The sequence below is a fragment of the Fopius arisanus genome, unplaced genomic scaffold (assembly GCF_000806365.1).
Source record: "Fopius arisanus strain USDA-PBARC FA_bdor unplaced genomic scaffold, ASM80636v1 scaffold00001, whole genome shotgun sequence".
Lineage (NCBI taxonomy): Eukaryota > Metazoa > Arthropoda > Insecta > Hymenoptera > Braconidae > Fopius > Fopius arisanus.
In genome coordinates, this window is record NW_011887740.1 from 3,240,920 (window position 1) to 3,254,809 (window position 13,890).

At 43.4% G+C, this 13,890-nt stretch overlaps 1 protein-coding gene across 5 annotated transcripts in view; it reads left to right on the forward strand.

Moving 5' to 3' along the window:
* Window positions 1-13,890, forward strand: part of LOC105262860 (nucleolysin TIAR) — a 268,436-nt gene that overhangs the window by 172,908 nt on the left and 81,638 nt on the right. The window contains exon 1 of one of the 5 annotated variants that reach the window (XM_011298735.1): window positions 11,137-11,871. The exons of the other annotated variants lie outside the window; for them this stretch is intronic. Coding sequence (XP_011297037.1) covers window positions 11,715-11,871 — 157 coding nt within the window. The 5' untranslated portion in view covers window positions 11,137-11,714. Of the gene's footprint in view, window positions 1-11,136; window positions 11,872-13,890 lie in introns of those variants that run through there. 5 annotated transcript variants of the gene reach the window in all.

The following is a 13,890-nucleotide window of genomic DNA, read 5'->3' on the forward strand; positions in this document are numbered from 1 at the left end:
CCGCGGTTTCTAATTCTTCCTCGGGCCGAACTAACTTTCCAGTCCTTAGCCGTTCTCATTTAACCCCTCGACTTAACGTCTTTGAGCATTATTACCCTGCGCTTTCCCTAACCACCTACCCCATCCACCCCCTGAGCCCGGGTTTTCTCTTGCGCGGCTGTAAGACGAGCCTGCGGCTACTTTCTTCCGCCTTTCCTTTTTGCACACCTCGTTTACCCAACCTCATTTATATTAGTACAATTTCCCTGAAAATGTTCATTTATCGGTAATTAGAGGAAGAGAATACGATGAATGAAAGGTTAGAAAGGTGGGTTTTTTTTTTTTTCACCGCAGGGAGAATGTATTTGAATGTGATGGGCAGAGTCCACTGGGATGGAGTAATAACGATGAGTAAACTGGAACGATTTCGCTTGTTGGCACACGATGCCCATTTGATTCGAATGCAAAGGGAATATAAACGCATGTGTGCGTTGGGTTGTGAGTGGGCAAAAGCACAGAACCCTCTCCTCCGAGCGTTTCCCCTTCTCGAATACGTAGATAGGTTCTCGTCCACACGATATAACTGGTTAATGGGTAGAGCCCGCGAATAGCTCCTGGGGAAACTTCTCGAAATATCACTGTGTTCGCTCTCTGGGTACCTAAACCAAGCTACCGCGCGTTGGTTCAACTGCCGGTATTCCTGGTTGGAAGCGAAGTAATATCAGGTGGAGGTTGGCGTAGCAATTTCATTACCGTAACCACTGGGTACCCAGGCATTCGTGTGCAACCGACAATGCCTGTACGTTTATGCAGGGGGTGATGGCAAGAGGTAGGGGGTGACAGGGGAGTGGCAGGGAGGGAGCCAGTGCTGGAACAAGGGGGTAGGGAGGGTTTGTGCTAACCGTGGATGGACCAGGGGGGGAGGGGGGTTTGAAGAGAGTAAATGCGAGCCTATCCACAAGATTGCATGCCTCGTCCAAGTGCGCAACGCCACCAACGTTCACTATCCGCTAATTCACCCAACGTGCCAAGTTACTTGCCCCCCCCTCTGTATTAACTGTCTCACTCTGTGTACCCGGTGGACCCGACGAATCACATTTTCCAACATTTGCGTTATTTTGTCGGCTATTCCACCGCTTCAATGCTGGTATTTGCGGATGCATGATGAAATCATCTGAATTTCTGGGGGTTTTACGGTACATTAGATATGCAACAACTTTCGCGGAATGATTTGCTGAGTGACAATTGCAGACTTTACGTGGAGCACCGGAGAAACAATAGAGGGCATTTTATGATTCTTTGTTGTGAGTGGATTTTTCCTTTTTGTCGGGGAAATTTTGCAGAACAATGCTCGGGTCAGTGGATAATTCACAATCCACTGGCTGAATGTGTGAGGAATGGTTGAGGGGAATTTCTGGAGATTTATCCAGTTAGGAGTGACTTGATTGGAATTTCCGTCTGGCTGGGACTCTCCTGTTTTTTTGCTTGTGCGAGCACTGAAATTTTTTGGAAGGACATCTTTTTGCGGAGTTACCGTAGTTCCGGTTTTATGGTTCATTTTTGTTTCTATGTATTTTGAGGAGTGTTTTAGAGGATTAAAGGAACTCCTGATGAGAATCTCCCTGAAGACTGAAACGATGGGTCATCGACAATTAAGTTTTATTGGACCTGGAGAATTGCTGCAGACCGCCCAGACTAGTGGCTACCATTACCCCAAAAAAGAAACACTAGAAAGGCGGATGAACCGATTTATTATGCCCGATAAAATATCTACCCGAATTTATACAAATCTTGATAAAAATAAATTGAAAAAATATTTCTCGGTATTTATTTCTTTTCCAGAGATTTTAGATAAACCTCGAGTGAGTTATGAGTTATAAATTTCAACGTTCTCTGTTCCACATTTCAGTATCAATTTTCACTTTAAAGCTGAGCATAATCATAATTATGCAACTATCAAAAATAAAGAAAAAAGCCCGGACGAGATTTGCACGGTTTCATGGTCGTCAAACCCAGAAGAACATCCGCCTGATGATTATCTAAGCGACAATTTGAGCATTAGCTCATGTATTAATGAGCTAGAATGGAATGCGAAGGGTCTCGAGAAGTTGAAATATATATTTGGTGGTTGGAAGTAATGAAAGAAATGTGTAAGGGAGTTTAATTAGGTCTACGGGACAGCAGGCAACTTGACAAACTGCTTTCATCCCTCCAGCCTTCTTCCTTTTCTTTTCCATTTACCTTGTTCCTGAGTTTGTGGAAAAAGCATCTCTCTCTCTCGGCCTTTATCCCCGTTGTACCTCCCGCTCCATGACTGTACTGTGCTGCCTTTCCACTCTGTTAACCCGAGGCAACGCGTTGTTGTTTCATCCAGAAGAAACTGAACGAGGAGGAAGATAGAGACCGAGATAGGGGGATGCCCTACCCTATGTGTTGGACCATCATCTCCTAATAAGGCTTCCGCAGCGACTTCAGTTCTCTATTTTACTTTATTTTTGTATTCCTTTTTTCTGGATTCAGGGTAGCAGTAAATTGCGTAACGCTAGCTGGGAATTGCTGTGGTCTGGTTGCCGAGCCCTTCGTGCGCTTTGTGTCCTCTGTATTTTCTTAATGTCTGTCTACTGCTTGCCAGACACCAGAGTGTGTCAGGAAAAGGGTAAAATGAGGATACTGTTACTTGACCAGCTTCTATGCCGCGAAAACTGACAAAGAAAATCAAGGAGAAGGCTGGGTGGAATGGGAGAGATTAGCTAAAAGTTCTTGCACTGGAGATTCTCCTGTTCTTTCGACAAATTATCCACCTCAACCGCAGAAGCTTTTTCTCTTCTCTTTCGAGGTAGTTCAGCCGAAAATTTACGAATCGTGTGACTGAAGCCATTTAACGGATCAAATGTAGTGAATTGTTGCTGCTGTTGTTTTTATTTATTATTTTTTTTTAGGGGAGATGTATGACGTTGCATGTTTATCTAAAGATGTTATTGGAGGGGATTTTCACATTTTCATCTCCATGAAATTACACTGTTGGATATTTTGGATGCAATTTCCGGTATATTTGTCTCGACTTGCAGAAATTATGAAAATCAAATTTTATATTGAAAATTTTCCAACAGTATTTGGAACTCTTGATATTTCATCTTTCCAAAATCAGAATGTCGATTTCCTCTCTGGAGAAACTCTGGAGGTTTCTCTCTTACCCCAGATATCCGAAGCTTAGCATCGTCCCATTAATAAGCATATTTGGTAGCTCTAAAGTAGAGTCTTACCTTAGTGCGGAGTACCAGCCGTAAAACATTGAAATTTTTAGCGCACAGATGAAAAATTGATGTAGCCAAACCGAGGCGGCAAATAATTGAGGGACAAGTCACGAATTGGAGCTGTGGATGAAAGCACCGGGACTATTCAATGAGAAAGAAATGAGCGCAGACACAGAATGAGGGAAAGACAGGAGACTCGTCCTCCGGGAGTAGTTGAAAAAAAAACTTTAGCGCTTTAGGAACTCTTGGATCGGCGAAGAAAACGGGCCTCAGGCGATTAATAACATTTATAATGTAAGAGATCTCGTTGGTATTTTGCGGAAAGGACGAGTTCCCTCGACGCTTTCCACTGCGGGATAAGAAAACTCATTCGGCGCAATGAAGGTACGAGTAAAAATCAACGCACACATACTGAGAGACCCACCCCCTGAGCATTCTTTTCTACCTCAGCTTGGGCTTTAGTCGTCTCTACCCCTCCCAACCCCCAATTTTCTTTCCCCATTGCTTCTTACTTGTTCTCTCTCTACTTGCCTCACGTCCGGAAAATAGGTAATAACCCCCGCATAACGTCGACGCTGTTTATCTTACAAATTCAATTTCGGGACAGCTGCCACACTCACACTCACGTAACGAGGTGTCTCTGAGAAAACTATACGACTTCCCCAGCTTCATCGTCAGTTGAAGTTCAACTTGTGTTTAAAAATATGGAGAATAACAGCTTCGGTTATATTCAAATTTGAAGCTCTCCAGCTTCCACGGAAATTCACACACGGTAATATCACTTTTTTTTACGTCTCAAATATCATAAGTGCTCATTTGTTCCTGTTTTTTTTTATGGTTTTTAAATAATTTTGGATCAATTCAATATACAAGACCCAAGACTTTTAATACCTAACTTGAGACTTTTAGACTCAATTTGCATTTCTCCTGGAACTCTACATTGTCGGGACCTCGAATTGAAACACAATATCAATTTCAATCCTGAAAGTCTTACGTTCAGTTTTAGGACTCAAGTTGAGAATTTTAGGATTAAATAAAATTAATAATTTTCTTGCTCTGTTAATTGATGATTTACCAAATTCATTAAATTTCCACACATAAATAACAGCAGAAAATTTATCCGACGGGGGTCATGTAATACATCACAATCGCAGAGACTAATTCACGGTTTCGTAATGGGTATTTACGATCATAGAACAGACTGAATATAAATTGATATAAAAAAAAGCAGGAGCAGCTTTATTTGATATTGATTTAAATTCGAGTCAAGAGAGATGAAACTCACAGCGAAATTTTCTCCCCATAATGCGTAACACTCGCGAAGTCTGATCCATGATTCTCGTAATGATTATTTACGATCACATTCCCCTCGAAAAAATAAATGTATTTCAATTAACAGCAACATCTCTCTCAGTCATCCTCGACAGTGGCATATTCCCAAGAGTTCACTCAGAATTACTTGTTTCCTACCGTCGAACAATTCTTCCATTACTGTTAGCACTCGAGCACGAAATTTGGTCATTCGTCAAAGAGAAAATGAAAGAGACATGGCTATTTTATTGTACCTCATTTTCTCCATTTTTCCGCTTCCCCATTCTCCTATGCACTTTTCGTTAGACATTTCTCCCCCAAGTTTCATCCTCCGTCTTCCAACAAAGAAAAATATAATCATGTTTAATTAATCAACCCGGGACAAACAGAAGAGGGGAAAAGGATTCAGGAAAATTAAGGTAACCTCCTTACCTTTTTTTCCCCCGTCATATATATTCGCATAGCTATAGCCCGAGTGAATCAAACAGTCTCCAGAATTCATGTCTGTTTCGTTCAATCAGGAGGTAGACTTTGCGAATTTATTCGCTAAATCGTGAGTGCACTACGCGGATTTATACCTACATGGAAAAGCCGATATTTCAGTCGACAAATCTCCCCATTTTCACTTCAACGAACAAGGAAATATTAATTTCGCCACATGGATAAAATAAATTACTCATCAGTAACAAAAAATTTGTCAAAGTTCTAACAGCGCCGCTATAATTGCCATCGACGTGATGAAACCCCGTAATTTTTACCGTAATTTTTACAGCAATGGTATTTACGTTCTTTTCCGGAGGAATTATGGATGGAGAACTGGAATGAGCTGAGGGATGAATGGCATAGAAGGAATGGGCTATTGTGAAACTATCGGAAGTATAGTAGATAGGATCGATGGCGGTCAGAGGAATTGAGATGAGTCTCGTCCAGAGTTCTGGTGTGTCTGGTTGGGTCGTTATACGTGAACGAAACCCGTTAACAGCGACTGGAGAGAGATCTAGAATGAACTGTATTCATGTGGGAGAGGAAGGAGAAACCAAACCTCCGAATGTGCAAAGCAAACGTGGAAGCGTATATAGTTGGGCAACGTATACGAGAAACACGGCCGACCACACTGGCATAATAACCGAGAGTAATTCGTGAATTATTGAGTCCCTTGGTCGCATAACCCACACGCACATGTACACCAATTGCAATATGTGCGTGAGCTGATGCTCGTGGGAGTTGGTGGTATTTCCCATCTCTCTCTATCTGCTCTGTGCAGCACATCCAAAGCATCCCTCAGCGCGCATCAAAGACGCACAAGGGTTTATATGATGTTGCCAGGGGGATAGTATACCTGCCTCCATGCACAAGCCATTGCTCAAGTAATTTCTCACGCACTGTAACCAGTTATTTACTGGTGCCTCCGGTCTCTGTCTATCTGAATATCGCGTGAGAATGTGCGTGCAATAAATATCTGTAGTGCGGGGCATACTGGTGGCAGTGTAATTAATCTTCATTCGCCTATCATTGACGCTCTTGTTGCTTCCAACAACATAAATTCACCGAGCGCCGCTCGAGTTTTTATGGGGAATTGTTGCTCGATTAAAATCACAGCTCCTGGTCTCTAACAGATGGTTGTTAATTTACCCGTTTGGAGTTTTGCAAAATTCACTTGAGACCTGAATTTGAGAGTTTGGAATTCCTTGAAACTTTTGCACGCCCTAATTTGAGCCTCAACTTGATAATTTTTCATGATTTTAATCTTGTAAGTTAAGACTTTCGGAGGATGGTGTAAGTCAAGAGTTTCAAAAGTCTTCACAAGTTCCGAAATGGGGAAGAAAAAAAATATATAATCGGCAGCTATTGAAAAAGAGAGGATGATATGAAGGAATGGATTTATACCTCAGCAACTAGGAAGAACTCACCCTGAGGAGTATTGCGCAGTTCCCATTATCTCATCTGATTGAAAAGCCGAACAAGCCTGTAATACTCCCCGTCGATTATCGAATTTACCTCATGAGGGAAACAATATAACGGCAAATCCGCAAAGACGCACGATACCGCAAGTGGTGGGTGGAGAGAAGAGCAAGTTGAACCCTCTTAATTAGCTGCAATTACAGCAACATAGCAATGTCGAGCAGGATAGCCGGCGGCTTATCCCCCCGTTCTTGCCCCCCCCCTTCCCTCCCCCCTCCCATTCGCCCAGCACAAAGTTCTATCCCTTATGCCACTCTCCCATCCTCTGCAACGCGTTCAACGTCATGCCTTCCGGCTGCTGGTGATTCATCTCGTGTGTATTCACCAACCAAAGGAGCCAATTTACGGTATCAAGGAATAAAGTAGGGAGTAAGAAAATTGGCCGAGGACGCTGGAGAAGCATAACAAAACTTAACAACCGAACTTCAATATGCAAAAAATACGGGAGAAGCAATAATTGGCGTCGTAACGAAGCCATCATCCAGAAAAATAAGCCATCAACCCATACTTTATGCGAGTCTTCAGCTTGACGTTATCCGCATAATATTTTAAACTCAATACACAGTATTACGACTGTGACTCGACTATTCATGCCACAAAATCTTGGATAGTGCATTGTCGGTTAGCAAAAAGGGGTGGTAGTGGGTGGTGGGTGGTGGTATCTGGGTGGGAAAGCGAATGTGTGCGGTGTAGCGTATGGCCGATTGTGCTCGATCGTCTAGGCGCGAGATTCACGTCGTAAAGGAGGAAAACGGGTTTACGAGGCTGTCTCGAATATAGGTGTTGACGCATTCGAGGAGTTGAGAGGGGTGAAAAGGGGTGAAAAGGGGTGAAAAGGGGGTGAAGAAGGAGGTAAGAGGGGACCACGGGTGGAAGACGATGCGGGTTTACGGAATGGAGACGAATAACCGTGAGTCATTCGAGGGTATTTGAGCGCGATAGTGTTCATCATTCTGCGTGGCCATGAATTCCAAATTGTAGACTTCAATTCAAATTTGAGAGAATCATTAAATGGGCTACGAAAGAGAAGCGGATGTGTTTCCACACGAGGTGAGGGGGTTGAAAAAGGGTGGTAGCAGCTCCAAGTTAATCTCTGTTATCCACGTACTAAAGAGGGAGTTTGTACGTCTATATGTTTTGAATATTTCAGAGATTCTCTGTGTGGCCATACACTGCCGGCATATCTACTCCGGGTATTTCTCCTCTACCCTCGTCTCCTCTAACCCCGTGGCGTTGATTCTCCCTCCGTCTAACGTTAGCCATCCGGGCTCCTGTCAGTCGCCTCACAAACAGAATTATTTATGAGTTTGAACGCGAGCCAAAGCTCAAGTCCCCTCCCCGCCCTGTCTAAGCCACTAAGACCAAGTGGAATTGGAGATGGCGATGGAGTCAGGCAGGTGAGGAGATCGGATTCTTTTAAATTCACTATTTGACGAGAAACATCTTCAAGGCATACCTCCTAGTAGCCAATGTCGGCCATTACTCCCGTGAGGTATACTGTAGCAAATACCTCTTATGCCCGAGTCCAGAGGGAATCGTTTGGCCTATATCCCCCTGTATTTTTGCACTGTATAAGGTATGGTGGAAGGGGTGACGACAAATTTATCTTGGCGAGCGGGGGATATCCAAACTGGCTATACTTGGAAAAAGCCAACTCTGCTACGTCGAAATAGCATTACCCCCGGTGTCATTGAGAGGGAAAGGGTGAGAAAGGGGGCCGTTGAGGATGTTTCAATGCGGTTGGGAAAAAGGCGGGTATATTCCAATGTATGGGCACTCACCTAACCGTATCGTGTATTTGCTTCCTATCACCATCCTGACGTAAGTAAGCCTCGATATGTTTTCCAGCTGCGTTATACGGTTTCTTCTATTTTACCTCACCAATGCCCCGTGTTCAATCGAAGGCAATCCTCCAAATGTTAGTGCATCTATGCACTTTTTTAAATTTCCCACGTGGCTCCAGACACTATTATCTCGCTAACGCCGCTTTTGTTGCATTCTCATATTTTTTCATTTTCCGGGGATATTTTCATCTTACCTCCCACCGTTAAATCGAAGATCTTTGCTTATTTTCTGGGGGAAATTCTTACGCCGAGATCTTTATTCTATTGCTAGATTCATTCCTCAATTTTTCGAGGATGTGATTTTTCAGGAAATCTAATTATATGACAGGTGTAATTTTCGAAAGGAGTGAGAAATTCAGGAAAATCATTGTAATTAAAATTGAATCTAGTCCAATTTAGTATTGTCATTCGTATCGTTTTTTAAATAGCAAATAACCAGTTGTATAAATTGTATCAGAATAACACGAAAATTTGACATAGTCAATGAATTACAATTTTTCTATCCTCGAGCTAGGATTTATAAACAGATTTTTCCTGGGAAGATAAAATCTCTTCTTCTTTTTTTTACATCACTCGAGTGATGAATATTTATGATGAATACTGGTGAACACTGACGCAATGCTGGTAATCAGATTCTGGAGAAAATTTCAATTCAAAATTTCATGAATTCGTTCTTTTACGAGCGTCAATGTTACCGGCGTGGGTCTGACAAGAGTGGAAGCTCCAGTAGTACAACTCAACCGCATCGCAAGGGAGAGGATATAGCATTGCAATCACTTTAGTACGTTTCTCTGCCATCGCGAGGCGCCACCAAATGGAATGAACCGCACAAAACTTAATGCTGAAATGCGTTTTGGGGTGAGACCTAGACTGCAGTGAAAAGGGCCAAGCGTCATTCGGAATTGATAACGATAAGGCACTCCAATGAGTAAATTTGAACTATTCATCACCAGTGAACGACGCCTGTCATTCGTTTGACGTATTGTCGATACAACGGATAAAGGAATTTTGTACTATTAATCATGATTTATCCGGCCACGTAAATAATTTCCGTCGTAATAGACGTCAGTCTTGACTCTGTTAATGCAGCTTCATAAATTTTTTAAATAAGTTCTCGATAATTCAGAGGGCTGACGTGACATGTAATATACCTCGGTTATATCTATGACGAAAAAATATATTATGCACGCGGAAAAAAAAATAATAAACAATTCAACTCACTTGTGGCAAGAAGTCAATACCAGTGACTATTCATTTTGAGATAATTACTGGTCCGAAAAGGAATTTGTTTTCTATTAATCAATTAATAATTGATTTCCGAGTATGGGATGACATCTGAAATTCAGAAAGAGAACAACTGAATTATTTTCAATAGAAATAATTGAAACGTTTTCCTGATGGAAATTTTCAGTCCTCACTGAACTGGAAAATCATTAAAATTATATTGATTTTAATTAATTATGGATTTGATTGTGAATTAATTTTATATAATTTCAATTCCCTCTGCTAATAAATATTAACTACCACCGAATTTCATATTTTCAGAATAAGTAGGAAAGAAAAAGAGAATACCGACCAAATCATGAGAACGTAATTTCAAGTTCAATTAGACGTTTAGGTGTGTCAGTTATCAAAATATCATTTTTGATGGCCCATCCATTCTAAAAAATCATGGCCGACTGAATACTATCTGGTGAAAACTAACCAATAAAAATACATTCTCTTGGTTTCCGCCGAAATTCATACTCCCTCCTACGTAAACGCTCTCTCATTGACGTAACTGTCAGTGATTTTCCCTGTTCCGGCTTCAACCGGGGTGCATCAGCGCCACTCTCCATTCCACTGGATTTTTCAAAAGAGGTTACAGAGAGAGAGAGAGAAAGAGAAAGAGAAAGAGAGGAAGAGAGAGAGAGAGAGTAAAAAAAATTGATGGAATTGAACGACCTCCGAGTAACCCACAGGGATTAATTCTCTCGTTAACTCGTAGCCGTTAACCCGAGCGATGAATTCCTCGAGCCTCCCGCTGCCCCGTTAGTTGTTCCAGGGTCTACCCCGATGGGGCTCCGACGGTGATCCCTCCGGGAAATCGGGCCGAAAGGCAAAATATTGTTTTCGATAATCGACAAGGCAGAGGATGAACCGGTTTACAGAGCCCCACCATATATTGTTCCGTCCTTTTTCCCGTGGAAGAGGTTCTCCGTTGTTTCATTTTTTTATACCGGCGCAAAATTTCTGGTGCATCCGGACAATTTGCCATGCTTGAAAACGAGGGCATTCCCGACGTGCAGGGTCTAATGCCACGTTAGGTGTAGTCGATGAGAAAAGGCGAGTAAACAACGGGATATCGAAAGTAGAACAGGAGAGTGTTTGATCGGACAGAGCGACAGAGCGTTGTGGTAGCGCAGCACCACGGGAAGTTTGGAAGCGACTGTTGCCGTCGCGTCTTACCTCGTGCAATTCCGTTTGAGCTCGGCAACGCCGGCGCCTCTGAGGCGTCGCGACGGCGATGCCGCCCTGGGCTGGCGCACGGACTGGCGCGATAAGCGGGATAGGCATTGAGCAAAGGCGTCCTTTCGCGCTCACCCCGCCAGACGAGTTGCGACTCTACGCTCGCCCGGACGTGACGTGAACGCGTAACGTAGCGTAGAAACCACACGTAATCCGTACGCGGCGCGCCGCTTTCAACTCGTGTCCAAAATTGTTCTACATTTACAAGTTTAAAAAACTCCCGAACTCCCGATCAAATAATAAAAGTAAAAATAAAAATAAAATAATTTAAAAAAAAAAACAAAACAAAACAAAACAATAAAGTAAAATCTGAAAAAGGAAAAATTGGATCTGTGTTGATTATCCTCGACGTGTCAAAGAGCGCAGAGCTTCCACGAGAAATGCAAGGATAGTGGGAAAAATAGTGGAATTAGATTTTTGTTGAGAGATTATACGAGACAAGTGAAAAATTCAAACACGCAAACATCTTCTCAGTAGATAAGGCACCTGTTTATTTTGACAGGTAGCCCGAGCTCCTCTTTATTTCACGCGGGCAAATATCCTCGTGTGAGTGCTGTTTCATTGTTTTTATCTCTCATTTACCCCGTTCTTTTATTTTCCACCCGTGTCCATTTCGCTTGGTGCTTTTTTTTTTTGGTTTAATCTAGCATCAATCTGGCTGACAAATGAGAAGCCCCACACTGACCGATACACATAGCCGACTCTGTGGCTGTGTCTACGGGTGTCGATAGAGTTAACGTGATAAAATCGCCGAAGCAAGGAGAATCGTCGGGAGTGCGCTTTGGAGGGTTGAAGATAAATCATTGTGAAGAGAAACACGAGTGTACGCACGCCGTGGCGATTATAACGCCCGACGATGCTAACCATGTCAACTCTAATGATGCCAACAACAATCACAACAATCACTAATCCGGGACCGATAACAACGCACAGTGTGCCGCAGAAAATTGAGCAAACCAAGCTAACGTCTGCGGCAACAATCAACCATGCAGCAGCAGCAGCCAATAAATCAGGTGCATATATTTACCATTATTTGTTCACTCGGTGTCCGTCAATCACTCGAAAGCCCCCGTTAATCTTGAATTCACCAACAATAAATCTACCAATGTCAGTACAATTGAAAAGACTCAAAGTAAGACGCGCCATAAACACGCGAATTGTCGGTGGGAAGTGGTCGGAAGAACCGTCGGTTCAACAATTACATAAAATGAACGATCACGGGGGAGTTGTATCGATTGAACAGCACCACGGGGGAAGGGGGAGGGGCAAGGGGGGAGGGGGAGAAGCAAAGAGAGGCAAGAGAGGCAAGAGAGGCAAGAGAGGCAAGAGAGGCAAGAGAGGAACGACTAGCGTGGTTTTTCGAGATAAACCCAGGAGAGCAACCCAAGGTGCCATCAACTCGACTCTTTGTCCGCCCCCTTCTCCCACCCCTTACCCGTATATTTGTGTTATCATCTTCGTCTATTTTTCTTCCACTATAGACTCTCTTCTCTTCCTTCTCTCCCTTCTCCCCCTTTTCTCACCCCTCAATTCATCCACGACATTTTTGACAGTCACTTCACCTTCATCTCGCACCACTGACAGTCTTCAATAGTCAGAGAGGGACGACAGGGTGCAAGATGAAGAGAGCGAATACAAGTGAATGAAAAATACATGAGAAAAAAAAATGAATAAGAACCGGGAGGAGCAGAATCAAGCGTCAGGGGGAGGGAGGTGGCGGAGAAACGAGAAATGAGAATGAACGGAAGAGACGAGTGGATGAGCAACTGAGCGGGTGGGCGATGGATGGCTTTGGCTTCGGCTTTGCTTTCCTGACGAGGTTACCAAAGTTTCGTCTACAGATTCAATTTTAGTTGGGGCGCCAGGCCGCGCCAACACCATCCGCGCCGTTCAACACCGTGCGGTATCTCTCGCTATACCTTACGAGGGTGGTTACCAGGAACCCTCTGCAGCCGGTTCCTCAGACGAGCAGCACCCCTCACCCTCAACTCTTTGGATCTGGTTGGTCTTGGTTGGCCCTCCGCCTCCACACTAACCGTCCCAACCAGTGGATAACCCCCTCGTTCTCTACCCCTTGTGCTTTCTCACCACTCACTTTTCTATGTCTCACCTCTGCGCCATCAGTTCACTTGGTTTTCTCATCCTCCTTTCCACTACCTCCCACACCACCCACAACTAACCCAACCACTTTGTTTGAAAGGGGCAGAGTGCGCGTATAACTTTTGGCGTTTTCCGGGGGGTTCACTGTTTGATTGGGATTTCTCTCGATCGTCTTACCCAATCGAAAAGTTACATCCTCAAACTCGGGCGAAAGATACTCAAGCCACTTTTCTATCTCTCTCTCGCTCTCTCACTGATGTCTTCTCATTTCGCTCGGGATTGTACGTTAAATCTTGGGTACCTGGAGAGGGTTTCAGACATTTCCACTCGCATTTGGAAAACGAGAGAAACGCACAGGGGGTGAATTTACGTATGCATTAAATGTTTATTATCGTGGGGATTTAATTATCTGACTCTTGGAAAATTCCACGATTTTGTCGTAATAAGAGACGATAAATTTTCAACAGTGATGGGTTTACATTCTGGGTCTCAATTGAAGAATTGCCAGTATTCTCTCCCGTCAAAACGTGTGATTTGACAAGTTCTGTCGTCTACTTTCCATTAAAACCCAAAACTCATGGTGATTACAGTTAGAGCTCGCAGGTACTCCATCCACCTGTATTTGTTCGTCTAGACGGTATATTCAAATACATATAATGAAATAGTATCCATCCCAGCGCCTCGAGGGGGTAATGGGAGACTCGATAAAAGTAACCCTTTTCTGCGTAACAATATCCTGTTCGTTAAATTACACAGTGTGCACTCTTCTCCCGTGGGAGGCGTTGAGGGTAGGGGGCATGGTAGGAGGCAACAGTGAAAGAGGTGGAGAGGAGGGTACGATGGTCTTCCATTTTGCCGCGGGGCTAATTAAAAACGCTCCAAGCATCGAGGCATCTATCCACGGCTCATCTTCCCTCCTCGTCTCGCTTCAC